Source organism: Aulostomus chinensis, chromosome 13 (assembly GCF_037954235.1).
Source record: "Aulostomus chinensis isolate RoL2024-O1b breed Wild chromosome 13, RoL_Achi_v1.0, whole genome shotgun sequence".
In the NCBI taxonomy this organism is placed as follows: Eukaryota; Metazoa; Chordata; class Actinopteri; order Syngnathiformes; family Aulostomidae; genus Aulostomus; species Aulostomus chinensis.
The window spans coordinates 7,215,964-7,231,455 of record NC_141332.1 but is presented as its reverse complement, the minus strand read 5'-3'; the positions used below and the strand labels follow the sequence as shown (position 1 = coordinate 7,231,455).

The 15,492-nt window shown below is 45.7% G+C and overlaps 2 protein-coding genes across 2 annotated transcripts in view; one reads left to right on the top strand and one right to left on the bottom strand.

The window, feature by feature from the left end:
- The window catches only part of psd2 (pleckstrin and Sec7 domain containing 2), a 49,072-nt gene extending 46,002 nt beyond the window's left edge, over positions 1–3,070 (top strand). The window contains exon 14 of the mRNA XM_086222911.1: positions 12–3,070. Coding sequence (XP_086079037.1) covers positions 12–233 — 222 coding nt within the window. The 3' untranslated portion in view covers positions 234–3,070. The remainder of the gene's footprint in view (positions 1–11) is intronic.
- Positions 3,071–4,784: 1,714 nt separating this feature from the next.
- On the bottom strand, positions 4,785–13,072 carry purab (purine-rich element binding protein Ab). Its single transcript, XM_086222910.1, has one exon. The coding sequence runs from the start codon at positions 12,985–12,987 to the stop codon at positions 12,142–12,144; it is 846 nt and encodes a 281-aa protein (XP_086079036.1). The 5' UTR covers positions 12,988–13,072; the 3' UTR covers positions 4,785–12,141.
- Between the last annotated feature and the right edge of the window lie 2,420 nt (positions 13,073–15,492).

Here is a 15,492-nt window from a genome sequence, read left to right as displayed (position 1 = left end):
CTCTTGAGCAGAAGACTCGGTATGAGACGTACATCAGCCTCCTGCAGGCCAAAGTCCGCGCCGAGACCGACGACCTTGAGAAGATTGAGGCCAGCGTGATGGGGGGCCTGATCATGGAAGGAACCCTGGCCAGCCACCTCCGGAAGACACAGTCATCCCCGTCCATCAGTCAGGCTCACAGCGGTCTGAATGGGAGGGCGGCTGGGTGCACTGACCCCACACAGATGAGCTGAGGAGTGGGAGGAGGGAGTAGAAACCTAAGCCCCCCTGAGCAAAACTACAACTTATCGGGTTTTTAGTTGGTCATTTTGTTTTGTGCTCCTCGGTTCCCCCTGTTGTTCTTGGTTCCTCCCAGTGGGAAACAGCTCCATCCTTCCTAGAAGTTTTTGTACTCAAGCAATAGTTGAAGAAGGAGAAGAGCAACTGACTGAACCTGCCAGACCCTGGTCCTCAGAACTTTGGTTTTTGCACATCCAAATGATCCCAACTGGGATCAGTATTTATAAGATCATCAGTGTTACTTTTGAAAAGGCCGAATGATGCAGTTGTCTTTGGTTGAAATGTGTTTTTAGTTGCCGGTGAGGCCCAACAGAGAAGGTGAAGAAGATCTGCTCTCACTCTGTCCAGGTATGATGGTACTACTGTAGCATTTTGGCCTTTTTTGTTACTCACCTTTGGACCTGGAGTGTGGTATGTCAGGACTCCTTAGAGGGACCCCCTATTGTATCGTATATTTATTTATTTATTCACCCTTTCTTCACAGCAAGGGTGCTTGCTCTTTTTCACGGACCTCTGGGTGGGACGGCGGTTGAGTGCCTTACTGAAGGGCACCTTGACACGAGCTGTTGAGGGATTTGACACTCGTCAGGTTTTCCCACCAGCTGAAAGAAGCTGTTGTCTGCAGGCTCCAAGCATTTACTTGAATCAGAGCAAACACAAGTCTGTTATTTTGAAGCCCAAATACGAACGTGTGCAATTATTCTTTAGTGCTGAACAACTCAACGTGGATATCAGTCGGTGACCGAATGAAAGCACCGCTCCGTGTTCTCTTAAAATGTTACTTCACCTCAAAAGGTTTTAATTTGCCTTTCAAGCACCGACTCCAGGCAGGCCATTTACTTGCTGTTTGAACGTCGGATGGAGTTGACGACCCACTGCGTCTCAAGCGCTTGTTCACATACTTGCCTGCATACACACTGTTCCACTAGAGGGCCCACCTGACATCAATCTTGACGTGTAGATTTGGATTATTGTAAAATCCCGAAGAAGAACTACAAAGGGAAATGAGACGTATTTCATGGACCACAGGCTGGTCACATGGGTCAGCAACACAGTGCTCTGACTTGTTTCTTCTCTCTTTTGCTGGTTTCCACGCCAGCTCCTGAAAAGTGCTGATTTCACATTCCGTCACATCCCAAACATGTTGGTTAGTGAACTTCTCTTAAAAACTGACTCTTTGTTCTCAGCATCTTGCAGACGTGGAGTGTTCATTTCTCAGGAGGTCCACAACCATCAGCCATCAGGTGCACAGAAACACATTCCTCAAAGCAAGTTTATTTCCAGCTTTAGGCGACTGACCTCCTGCGTGACTTCTTGGTGACTCTAGAAGCTAGAAAGCGGCAGAGAAGCTAATGGAGACAGATGACCAACAAGAGAAAACCGTCCTCATTGTCCCTTACCAACTGTCAAACACGTCGTCCGATGTAATGCAAGTTCTCTTAAAGCAGCTGTACTGTCAGTACTTGGCAAACACTTCAATTAGAGCGACAAATACTGTCAAGCAGGTTCACATTGGCTCCAGATTAATAATACATCGTGTGGCTGGTGCTTTCTGACTTTTGGAGTCACCAAGAAGTCAAACAAGGAAAAACCACACTGATGTTTTTCCTGCTCCCTGTCCTGTCAGCTGATAAATGTGAAGATTCCCAGACAGCCAGCAGCTATGGGATCGATCAGCCTTGTTCACTGGGTCCAGTTGAGATGTTGTGAGTGAGGAATCTTAAAGTGCGTTGGAGAGCAACAATCAGTGTGTGCTGCTGCCTTCACTGTCAGGCCTCTGTCCCTCAAAAGCATCTTCAAGTGCAAAGAAAGCCACCGAAGGAGGCAAAAGATGACACGGATTGATTCTACTTGCTTTTTGACCTCATATTGGGCTCTGCCAGCACAGCTGTATTCCTACTGCTGCCATCGTTCCCAACAGAATATGTCTTTGAGAAAGCAGGTCACTTTGGGGAGTGCAGCAGCAGGACTGCACCAGCTTAGCATGCTCAAGTCAAGACACCTGTCAGCAGAATGGAACAGTGAGGTGAAGAGCGGAAAAACAACTCCACCAGCCAAGTAGCCATCAAACCACCGTCCACGTGGGTGAGGACGAGCAGCAGGATGGACTTGTTTTCTAAGAAGATGCTGGTTTTGTTTGTCTAAGTCGGTAAGACAACAGAGCGTAGTGGTGCTTCTCCTGGAAGGAGCGGTTGTGTAACTTGTTGTGTAAGGTGAGGAAGGGGCGGCTGCTGCTGGTGGGACCTCTGTTTGTGAGCACCTTATTGATCCCAGCCCACCCAAACGCACACACCTTCCCTCCTTCTAGGAAATTAGCTTATGACACAACTGTAGATGGGTGAGCCTAGCGCCCCCTGTTGACAGAGTCAGAACTCTCGCACAGCCTGCCTGGGCTCTGCTGCTTTGCCTATCATCTTTATTGTGATTGGTAGGATATTGGAACATTTGTGGAAACCTGGAATCATATCTGGAATTCTGGACTGCATCCATGTAGAGAGCAGCATTTTCTCAAGCTGCTCACTCAGAGCAACTTTGGCTGTTGTGCTAACCTTTGTTTCCCCATGTTCTAGGGTAGGCCTTGTGCTCCAAAATAGGATCGTGACAAACATATATGTTAATTATGTTTTATTTTAAAAGAAGACAGCTTCTGCACTGCGATGTCTGCACTGGATCTGTCTTTTGTCGTTTTGTTTTCTTTGTATATCAGAGCTGTTTTTTGGCAGGATGCTCATATACAATGTAAAAGAAATATTTACTGAATATTTAGTCTGTGCTTCATAAAATAAGCTTTTATACAGATGGTGTAGTTGTGGATTTCTTTGTGCAGATTCTTGGAAACCGGAAAGAACTTTAAACAAAAATGCGGTGATGTGTTGAGTATAGCAGGCCTGCTGTGACGTGACACCTCCCTGACGTGTACTGAAGGGTTTGTGTGACATCACTACTCACACCTGTGTCAGCTCCTCCTCCACTCTGTGGTATATATTTTCCCTAGAAAGGTAGCACTTGGGGCTCAATGATGAATTTAATTATTCAAACACTGGTGTGTCTCACAAGATAACAACCCTCTAGAAAGTATTTTTAACATTGATTATTGTTACTGCCATGAATGCACAATCAGTGTACTATAAAATACAGGTCAGCCTCATAGTACTTGGCTCTGACTTACTGTTACTTTGGATTAACAGAAGAAATGGTTTAATTAGAGCGACTTTTACAAAAAAAAATGTGCAGTGTTTTTTTTTTCCTGAGGACATGAGAAACCTCCCTCTGGGAGTAAGACAGTTTAGCTGCTGTTAGCATCAGTCGCCATTAGCTTTAAGATAAAGTACGTGGCTGGTTCCTCCTGCATTCTGGAGTCACATAGAAGTGATGCAGGATGGGGAACAACATCTTAGTGAGCTCAAGAGTCCCCCCTCCGTCAGAACCTGAAAGGTGAAATACGCCTTTTGGGTGAAATATCACTTGAACAGTAAAACTCTTGGGCAAAAGTTATACGTGCTGAAGGAGCTACCTATATGTTGGGCACTGCAGAGAAACTAGGGTTGCCAACCGTCACGTATCGGCCGGGATGCCCCGTATTTGAGCTAAAAGAGGCGTATCCTAAATACAGGCCGTCCTGGCTAATACGGGACGGTTGGCAACCCTAATAGAAACTAGAGTGGGTTCACGAGTAACTGGAGAGGGAAAGTTCCAACTGGAGGAAGAGGAGGAACGTACTGAACACCTGTTCAACTGGGAATATCCCAGTAGCAAGGTGGGGAGCTAACAAAGGAATGATAGTTCGCAGCTCTGTAAGTTTGTCATACAGTGGGGCTATTTTTGTGTAGCTAATAGCTGTCAGGCTAGCCAGATAGCTTCTCTTTCAAATGTTCAACTTTGACTTTGTTCCATTTAAATGGCCCATGAGATTGTTCGCAACTCATGAGCTAAAAATAGAGGCAGCCATGTTTGGGTAGCTTCCCACTACATGAACCTGTCTGGCTAGTATGTAAGGTGTGTGACAAGCAGGCTGGTTCACTACTGGACACGGTAAAAGGTCACATGTTTGTATCAGGGCTTGGTTATTATATGTTTACTGACATGCTCCACCTGCACTAGATGGAAACTTGGACTAGTCTGCCCTCAGAAGGTCTTGTTGAAAAAGAGATTTTATGTTTCAGGCTCTTCCAGCGGGGCAGCTTGTGTGGTTGCTCGCTAGTTTTACGGAAGCATCCATCAGAGACGTGCTACAGACCTCAGCAGCACTGTGGGCTGTTAGTCTTTAGTTGTTTTTGGATTAAAATAAACACATTGATTGATTAGGAATATATTTTGAGGGGAAATTGCCTCCCCCGATCTAGAAGGCCCTGTTGACAGAGAGTGACCCACTTTCTTGGCATCCTCTGTTGTCCAAATCAAAAAGAAGGCAGCCCTTTTTCTCCTGAGCTGGCGTCCAGAATGACACTGCTATAGAACATCCAGAAGCAACAGAGTTCACAATCATAATACCTTTATTGCCCCCCCACACACACACACACGCACACACTGTGTAAACTCATCAAGCCATTTCACAGGAGGGTTGAAGACCAGTCCGTGGCAGACCCTGCTCGCTCATGGGTTCGGATGTTAATTTGCAGTAATGTAGTGCCTCCAGCGACCTCCCAGTCAGTTCAGGTCGGCCACTGGTCTGGCTTCAGAGGATGTTTCCAATATGCTGTACCAAGACACGGCTCTCTCAGACGCCGTGGCCTCAGAGGTGGATTATATTGGATCTCTTGCTAGCTCACACTGAAGGTTTCCTGCTCACCAAATGAGCCTCAGCTCCATGACACTTCTGATCTATTTCACTGACGCGTGGCGGCACCCTCCACCTTGTATTCCACACATGTTGGATGTTTTTGAGAGTTGCACCGTTACTCCGAATATAATCCAAATCAAGGCGAACTGAGTCACAACAGCACCTTGGATCAAATATTGTGGCGCTGCAGAGACGTCCTGCCTACACAACCCTCTACAAACCTGTGTTTGACACAGATCCTCACAAACCACCATCATCATTGCCACGTTTTTGCAATGAAAACAACAATGATGAAGCCATGGCGCATTTTTTTCAAAGTTGTGAAGCCTTGTTTTGTCCATGATGATCATCAATAAAACAGAGAAACACTTTGAACACATCAGTTTAAAACTAATTTAATCACAAATTCACTCAAAAAGTTGACATTTTTTTTAAAGTGTTCATGACTTGCAAAAAGGACCAGAATTGTTGGTCTAAACCATATTTCCTCCACATCAGCGTCACGCCCCCCAACCCTCAACCCTCAGGCAGGTTGTTGCTATTCACTGTTGTCACTTTTGATCAAGCTTTTAGTCACAAATTTTTCGTTTAAAAATGAATAAAACACCAATCATTCTTTTGGTTTCATGGTACTGACTCACTGGAGCAGCACGCATATTCTAACAGCCTGCGTCGACAGTTGGATCTTCATTTCCATTTCACAGAAATATGTCCTTTCTTTTTAAGAAATCCAAGGCCGACAAACCTTTATTGCATTCCATAGTGACACTAGCATCTTTAGCCACTTGGCTCAGCAAACCTGCCTTGTGCAAATGACCTCAACTCATTTCGAACAGGTAGAACCAACTTAGAACTGACTAACTCATTCAGCCCAAAGGGTTCTTCAATCAGGCAACAATATACAAAAGAACATTTTTCAAAATAAATGCATAGTTATTTGCTTTTGTTTCAACCTCTGGCAGAAGGATCAACCATAGTATGACTGACGTAAAAACTCCACTCCCCCAAATACATCGGCTGTTGAAGTACTGGTTCATGATAGACAAGACCAGTCCTGACGGTACTTAATACTGGCCTTCATCGCGCAGCAGCACTGGTCACAATGAGAGGATGAAACATGAACTTCTGCTCAGACTACACATAAACTACTAATAATGATAAAAGCTGTCTGAAGGGAGCTCGGGGGGAGCAGTTGTAAGAAATTAAGTGAACACTAAGCTAGACTTAACACTAAAAGTGTATTTTACCTACCAAGTACTCACTAACAGGAGTATTCATCTCACTGAGGTGTTTTTCCTTCCTGTGTTACTTCACAGGGACTCCAGAATGCAGGAAGAACCAACCACGTATATTTAGCTTGAAGCTAACAGAGACTGATGCTAACAGCAGCTAAACTGTCCAGAAACGTCTGGTCACCACCTCTCCAGGTGGTCTGGTAGAGTCCAGGTCTCCTTGATCCAGACGGAGGATCAGGATCCACTAACAGTTTGATTAAACATGAAAACCAGCTTTAACACCTACAGAGTTTAGCTGTTGTTAGCATCAGTCTCCTTTAGCTTCAAGCTAAAATACGTGGCTGGTTCTTCCTGCACTCTGCAGTCACAAAGAAGTGATGGAGGAGGTTAAAACCTCTCAGTGAGCTCAAGGCTTTGCACGAAAACATTTGCGCAGCACTTGCAAGAAAACAAATTTCATAACAATTTTAAGTAAATTTTAAACACATAAAATGAACAAATCCACTTTTTTACTTTGTTGAATAGTTGCACATATTGTTGAATCATGCAGCACTCGTTGATACACGACCAGCGCTGTAGCGCCCCGCCCCACGACCACAGACGACTGCCGTTGTCGGGCAGCTGAGCCCGCGGTTAGGGGTTTTCAGACAACAAGGCTCCCCCAACATTGAAAACAAACAGCACACACCTTTCTTTTTTTGCCATCAACAGAAATTTAATAAGGTAGTGGATGAATTGTAAGGACGTGAGTTATGGTGATGTTGCGATGTGTAGGATGAGCTCGATGTCAAAGCCAAAGTAAGCACCATCGTCATGTAATCGGGAAAGGCCATATTTCAATAAGAAATATTCTAGAAGGGTTGAGGTTAAACATGATACGAGAGGGTTGTTATCACAGTTTTCAGACATTTTTTACCAACTAAAAAAAGAACAACATCGGTGTAGTACTACTTTATCATGCAATTTACTTTAGTAAACCTTCTGACACACAGACAAAATATACTTCAATAAGTAGAACTCAGTACATCTCTGTCCAGCAATAGTCACAAAGCCTGTAATTTATATTATTTGAATGTGAGATCCCTATCAAAAATAATATGCAGATTTTTATTTTTCTTAATATATCTAAAGTGCAAGTATTTATCCATTTTATTCAATGCTTTCTGTAAGTATAAAATACAAAGGAAAAAAAACAGCAATGTTTTTCCTGTTTACATGTTATATTTTTCTGAAAGGAGGAGCATCATATATAACAAACCGTGTGTGTGCGTGTGTGTGCGTGTGTGTTTGCGTGCGTGTGTGTATATATATATATATATGTACACACACGCACACACACGCACACACATGCACACGCACACACACACGCAAGCGCACACACGTACACACACACACACGCCACAGATAAAATATTTTGAAAGATACAACATATTATCTCATGGGGGATGTAAAGGGCTTCAGACCAAACGGTGACATGGGATATGTTCATTGTGCATTGACCCTCCCCTCAGAGCCCGGGGTCCCGTCCCAGCATCTTCGAACCCTGACAGAATGCCTGCCCAGCCGTACAGCAGCAGCCTCTACAGCCTGCAGATGTGACGGACCCTCCAGGCTGCCGCCGGCTGAACGCGCTCCTCTGTCAACGCTTCCTCGTGAGTCATGTCACGATGGCTTTGACCAGGCTGCCATTGGCTGTGAGGAACTCTGAACAGCCAATGATAAACCACACCACTGACACTAGGAATTAGAGTGGAACACCGAATGGAAGTCCAGTCTGTCGTTGGGTTTGGCAGTGGTGTGTAGCCACCACCTTCATTGCATTTGTGGAACTCTGATGTTTGAAGTTACGCACACGTGGCCGTAGAAACATTCACGAGGGGAGCAACAAGCAGACGGGGCACCTCCAATTGGAGCTATCGTAGCGGTCCCACCGGCAGGTGCATGCACACAGGGGAGGACTGAACACTCAGGGGCCCTCGCAACATCTAGATGAAGCAGTGGCTGGGGCCCCGGATCTCCAGGTGCAGCCCTGCATGCATGTAGCTCCGGCCGTTCTGTTCAAGCGCAGTATTTCCTTCTTCTTCTGTCCGTTCACATGTGAAAGGAATGATCTGATTGCCTGTTGGAGCAGCCACTACAATTAAATATAGCTCTTTAGGTTTGAAGAGATGAACATTGCAGTAACAATAAACAAAAGGCAGGATGACAAGCGGGACTGCTATGATGGCCGCCACAGTACAGCAGAGCAAAGCATCCTTTTCGTCAACGCTAACAGCTTCTCCAGCTCTTCCCACTGAACTTGTCCAGAGGCACAGACAGCAGCACGCAGCCCAACCACCAATGATTTACAGAAAACATGACAAAAAAACATCTGCCTACCATTTCGCATTTTACTCCCAGACACAGGCGACCGTGTCATGCGGGCACAACATGGCAGCAAGGTCACTCCAGGTTTGGCTGCGACATGGGCGAGACAATTCTGGCGTGGTCACACAGCAAAATCACAAGCCCTCTTAGGTAAGGACACAAGCCACTCGCTAGCACCTGGCGTTAACACTCGAGAACAAAACAGGGCAACATGTCTTTACTCTTTGAAAAATGTGCATTGACAGAGGCACCTCCAGGAGCAGGTTCAGGCTCTCCTTGTATTTGGCCATGAGAGAAAGACAGAAAGGAAGGAAGGAAGCCTCCTGGAGGCCTCAATTCAATTAAGCTAAAGCTAGAACACTTTGGGGAATAATATTCCAGACCTATGTTGACCTCAGATGTGCTTGGCTGGGCACACAGTCATAGGTGGCGTCTATGTGTTTTTGATGAAAATGGATTTTTCATCATTCATGTGAGGGAATACTCCCATCTCTGCAATAGGGAGAAGAGATTTGCTGTCCTCCCAAGCTAGCTGTGTCTGACAGCCAGGTCAGTAGGCCACGGTTGGCGGCTGCGTAAGCCCCTCCAGTGCAGCGCAGCGCCAGATTTCACCAGGCCTTTCACCAGCACTCCAACCTGCGACAAAGTCTTGCAGCAAACAAATGGACCGGTATTACCAGCTCTTTTGCAGTGGGCTTGACTTTTCTAAAGGGTTCAGTTCCAGCCAAGGCCTGTTTTGGAGAACTCTTCATCATTCAGGTCTCCCACATGTCTGACATGTGGAGGCTGGAGCTGCATTAGCGGCTTTCCTCCAGCTGAGGCCTCTACAGCTACAATCCTGTTTGTCCCCTTCATGCCAGCTTGGTAGCCCGGCACCAGTGCCAGCCCAGTCACTCATGATCGTTAGCTAGCACTTCAATGTTAGTCTAGAGGTCGACTGGACCAAAAAGAAAGGATGGACTGTGAGGCTGAGGGGGACTAATTCTGCTTCATGGGCCTTTTTCATGCTTTGAACCCTGCTGAGCTGGGAGAGAGAGGCAGACCTGAGACCAGTCTGCCCCGAGGTTAGTGAAAAAACAACAAGCTCCTGTGTCCTTGGGGTCTGCGGCAGCCGATCCCTATCACCTGGCTACAAAGACACAGTCCTCCTTCACCTGTCTTGTGATCAGCAGTCCCAGGTGGGGGGGGGTCGTGCTCACCCCTCCACAGTTCACTGGCATCCAACAACAGGAGGCCTAGTGTACTTCTACACACCATGCAAAATACTTTAGAGGCCTCTCAGACACTCCGAAAGCAACAAGAGGCCTCAACAGGGGAGACTGTGTGTGTGTGTGTGTGTGTGTGTGTGTGTGTGTGTGTGTGTGTGTGTGTGTGTGTGTCAGTCAGTCACCTCTGGATCAAACCCTAACATAAAATACAACTGGAGTGTTGGCAACGGCAGAAGGGCTGATACAGTCCAAGTTTTTTGGACATCTACATTGTGTGCAAAGAGGAGGAAGGACCTTCTGTTGCGGGGGGGGGGGGGGGGGGGGGGCTTCCTGGAGGGAGGTAAAAACACCCAGACTAGCCTACGCGCACTGATAGACGAACAAGGCAACCTACTGATTTACAGAACGTGACAGAAAAATACCGCACTAGTCTTGTTTTTTGAGCGAGTGCTTCAGAGAGACTTCACATTTCAGAGACATGATACAGATTCAGTTACCTCATTGTCATGCTTGCAAATAAATCTACTGATCACACAGCCTACACACTTCCGTCTCGTAGTAATAGTCTATACACGTGATACCATGCCACCAATGGCATGGACACAATATTGCACACTAATATGAAACGTCCCGCGCTAGTCAGGGCGTTCCCCTCGGCCCGGGACACCTAACGCGCTTCCGACAACATAAAGTGGAGGAAAGAACCTTGAAGGAAAGAAAGGAGCATCAGAATAGCAATAATGCAAAAGTGACGTACTCTGCACTGCGGGGCCCCCCCAGACAAGCGATCAGGGGCTGTAGCACCATTACGAGACAGATACTGCCTGGGCCTCTACAACCTCGGGCTGGCCCTCCCAGTCCTCCTGGCCTGCCTGGCTCCAACAGCATCCGTCTCAGCTCTGACCGATCTCATCCAGCTGCTTCTGATTTTGATTTTGTTGCTGCTGCTTTATTTTAAACCTCATGGTGCATATGGTGTGCAAAGCCACCCATAACGGTTCACGGTGAATCTCAACGCCACCCGCCAGTGCTGCCACAGGTAAATGAGTCCTGGGTTCTTCTTCTGTTCCCAGGAGACATGTGCACCACCAGGGGTGCTGCCAGGGCTTCTGTGGCTGCCGGGTGCCGCTACCACACGTGGCCCCTCAGCTTTTGGTGTTACCTCCGTGTACCACAGGGATGTGACTATATTCTGCCTATATAACAGCACTCGTAAATGAAAACGTACAGCGGTCGAGGTCACAGACCATCCACGTGAGAACACGTAAACGAGTGGAGTGTATAAGGCACAGGTTGTAATGACGTCAGAGAGGATGCGATGCCTCACCTCGCGCTGTGCTGGCGCATCTTTCCCCGCACTTGCACTCCCACACTTTTCCTTAGCATCCCCCACCCACCTCTGGAGAGGAAAAAAAAAACAAAGTAACAAAGAAAATGTTTAACCCACAGAAAACGTGGGTATCTTAATAAGTTGTTTTCTTCTTACAGCTGATTCACAAAATCATAATTAGTACATCTAAGTTAGCACTTTTTTCATTGAAGTATCTATGGACATGGTGCAAGAGGGCTGATATTCAATATAGCTTCCAGATAGATTCATCCCAGTTGTTTGAGGCGCAAAAAATAGGCTATTTATGTCCGAGTCTTCATTTTTTAGGACTGGCATGATAGAAATGCTCTCATTAGCCTCCTACATCTCGGGTCAGGTCGAAGACAATCCGCTACGCTCCAGAACTTCTGAGGAAACGTGAGCCTACACATGCTGACGGGTTGGCGGCCCTGGTGCTGCCTCCTTCACGCAGAGCCTCTGTAGCTACTCTGCGTACCTGTGATAACAAACTATACATCTGGGATCAGATTTTGGTTTCGTCAAGTTCATAATATATTCTCTTTGTGCTGATGTCAATATCTGCTCTGTCTTTTTTAAATAATAGACCTCTGGTTTAGTTTTGACTCAGTCTACCAGTTTGAAAACATTTTTCTGAAATAGCTCTGATGTGTGCAAAATCCGTCATTTGATAGATATAAACACTCTGTTCATTGTCACTGAACTCAAGTAGGAAACAGTTCAAATCTTACAGTTCGATCCTTGATAGCAGCGCTTACTGGTACATGGGTGGTAAGTGGGTGACATCCAGTCAGATGAGGAGGGCAGCGCGCTGCCATGTCTGTGGTGGTTGTGTGTGGTGGGTGATTCCCTTGGAGCTTCTCTTCCTATTTTACAGTTAAATGTTGCTTTTCTCGCACAGTTCGGGTGTTGGTGGTGGTTCCGTCAGTCGTCGTCGCCGTCGTCCCCGGCGTGCGGGCCCTCAGGTAGCAGTTCCGAGGCCCGCTTCTCTCGACTCCTCTCCTGGATCTTCCTCATCTCCTCCGCGTATTTACAGAAGGTGTTGCCGAATTTGGACCATACTTTACACGGAACCGTGATGGAGTTCCGGTACGTGGGCTTCACCTCGCTGACCCGCATGAAGACTCCGTACTTGTTGGAGCCCACGTCGAAGAAGAAGCGCTTGTTGTCGACCGTGAGCGAGGTGCCCTCCGGCAGCTCCGCCGGCTCCTCGTCCACGCCGTAGTCATCGATGAGTTTGGCCAGAGCGTCACGGAACTCGATGAGCCCCTGCGCCGGCAGCGCGATGGTCTGGCCTTGCGCGCTCCCCAGCCCGGGCCCCCGATTAACGGTCTGCCGGATCCTCAGGAACCGCCCCCTCTGGTTCTCTTTCAGATCCATGTAATATTTCCTATTCTCCCGCACCAGGAATTCGCTCTTGAGCGCCCGTCGGGGCTCATCCTGCACCATGTCCGGGTTGGACGGGCCCAGCTGGGCGTAATGTTCGATAAAGTCCCCGAGATAATCGCGGAACTCCACGGCGACCGACATGGAGAGCGTGAGGCGGCTCTTGTTCCCCCCAGCCCCGACCTCGGCTATCTTTAGGAAGCGGCCTTTAACGTTCTGCTTCACGTCAAGGTAGAAGCGCTTGTTCTGGATGTCGACGCGCTTGGAGGCGAGCTCCTCGGTGTCGTGCTGCAGCCGCGACATGGCCCCCATCGCACCCAGCGGCAGCGAGCCGGGGCCCGCGGCGGCCCCTCCGTGGTCACTGCCACTGTCTCTGTCCGCCATGATGCTGCCTCCCTGCTTTACCTTCCACCGTCTCCCTCTGCCTGCCTGCTGCAACCTCGACTGCCCGTCAAACCGCTCCGCCGCTCTATCGCGAGAACACAGGAGGACGCGAGGATGGAAAAATGAAAGTAACTGTAGTTCCAGACGCGCTGCGTTCAAGTCACTCGGGACGTTTCTGCTTTGTTTGAGAGACACTGGAACTCCGAACCCCCCACAGATGGAGGGAGGGATGGATGGACAGAAGGTTGGAATAATGGGTGGATGGATGGAGAGATAAATGGATGAAGGGGGATGATGGATGTAGTGAGGGATGGAGAGATAGATTGATGGGGGGATGGATGGACTGAAGGAAAGATACATGGTGGAGAGAGAGTGGGAAAGACAGATTGATGCACGGAAGGAAGAAGAGATGATAGATAGACGTATAAATAGATGGATGGATGATAGATAGAAGATGATATATAGACAGATGATGACAGATGGATGAATAGATGATCGAGGGGTGGATGATACATAGATAGATGGATCTATCATACATACATCCATCTATCTGTCATCCAACCGTCTACCAATCTCAGCATCTAACTTGTAATCTATTTTCTATCTCTTCATCCATCCATCCATCAATTCACAGATCCATCCATCAATCATCTATTTATCATCTATCTATCTATCATCCATCTACCATGCATCAATTCATTCATCCATCTGTCCACCAATCCAATTATAAATGCTTAGATAGATGGATGGATGAATAGAAAGATAAATAGATGATAGATAGATAGATGAATAGATGATAGAGGGATGATCGATAGATAGATAGATAGATAGATAGATAGATAGATAGATAGATGGATTGAATGACAAATGATTGATGGATCAATGGATGGATAGATGAATGAATTTATAGATGGATAGATTGATGGATAGATGGATGGATTGATAGAAAGATGGATGATAGATGATAGATAGACAGATAGATAGATAGATAGATAGATAGATAGATAGATAGATAGATAGATGGATGGACTGATAGATCGATTGATAGGTGGATAGATGGATGGATTGATAGATGGATGGATGGATAGAAAGATGGATGGATGAACAGAAAGAAAGATGGATAGATATATAGATAGAAAGATGGATGGATGGATAGATAGGTGGATGGATGGATAGATAGGTAGATGGATAGATAGATAGGGAGATAGATAGATGATAGAAAGATAGGTAGCTGGATAGATAGATGGATAGATAGATAGATGATAGATAGATGGATGGATAGATGGATAGGTAGATAGATAGATAGATAGAAAGATAGTTAGCTGGATAGATAGATAGATGGATAGATAGATAGATAGATAGATAGATAGATAGATAGATAGATAGATAGATAGATAGATAGATAGATAGATAGATGGATGGATAGATGGATAGGTAGATAGATAGATAAATGGATAGAAAGAGGTAGCTGGATAGATAGATGGATGGATATTAGATAGATGGATAGATGGATGGATAGATAGATAGGTAGATAGATAGATGGAAAGAAATATAGGTAGCTGAATAGATAGATGGATGGATGTTAGATAGATGGATGGATAGATAGATGGGTGGATGGATAGAAAGATAGATAGATAGACGGATGGAAAGATAGATGGATGGAAAGATAGATAGATAAGTAGATAGATAGATGGATAGAAAGATAGTTAGCTGGATAGATAGATGGATAGATAGATAGATGATGGATGGATGGATGGATAGATGGAAAGATAGATGGATGGATGATAGATAGATAGATGGATAGATGGATGGCTAGATAGATGGATGGATATACAGATGATAGATTGATCGATGGATGGATTGATAGATGGATAGATGGATGGATTGATAGATGGATGGATGGATTGATAGATGGATAGATAGATGGATGGATGATAGATAGATAAATAGATAGATAGATGGTTAGATGGATGGATGGATAGATAGATGGATGGATGGATGGAAAGATAGATGGATTGATAGATCGATGAATAGATGGATAGATATATGGATGATAGATAGATAGACGGATGGAAAGATAGATGATGGATAGATAGATAGATTGATAGATGGATGGATGGATAGGTAGATAGATAGATGGATAGATTGATGATAGATAGATAGATGGAAAGATAGATAGGAAGATGGATAGATAGATAGATGAATAGATAGATGGATGGATGGACAGAAAGATAGATGGCTGGATGAATAGAAAGATAGATAGATAGATAGATAGATAAATAGATAGATGGCTTGAATAATAAATGATTGATAGATGGATGGATTGATAGATGAATGAATTGATAGATTGATGGATAGATGGAAGGATTGATAGATGGATGGATGGCTAGATAGATGGATGGATAGACAGATGATAGATTAATCGATGGATGAATTGATAGATGGATGGATTAATAGATCGATTGATAGATGGATGGATTAATGATGAATGGATGGATAGACTGA

Excerpts from the sequence above, each read along its gene's own strand:
- purab (XM_086222910.1), bottom strand. The coding sequence starts at position 12,987 with ATGGCGGACAGAGACAGTGGCAGTGACCACGGAGGGGCCGCCGCGGGC.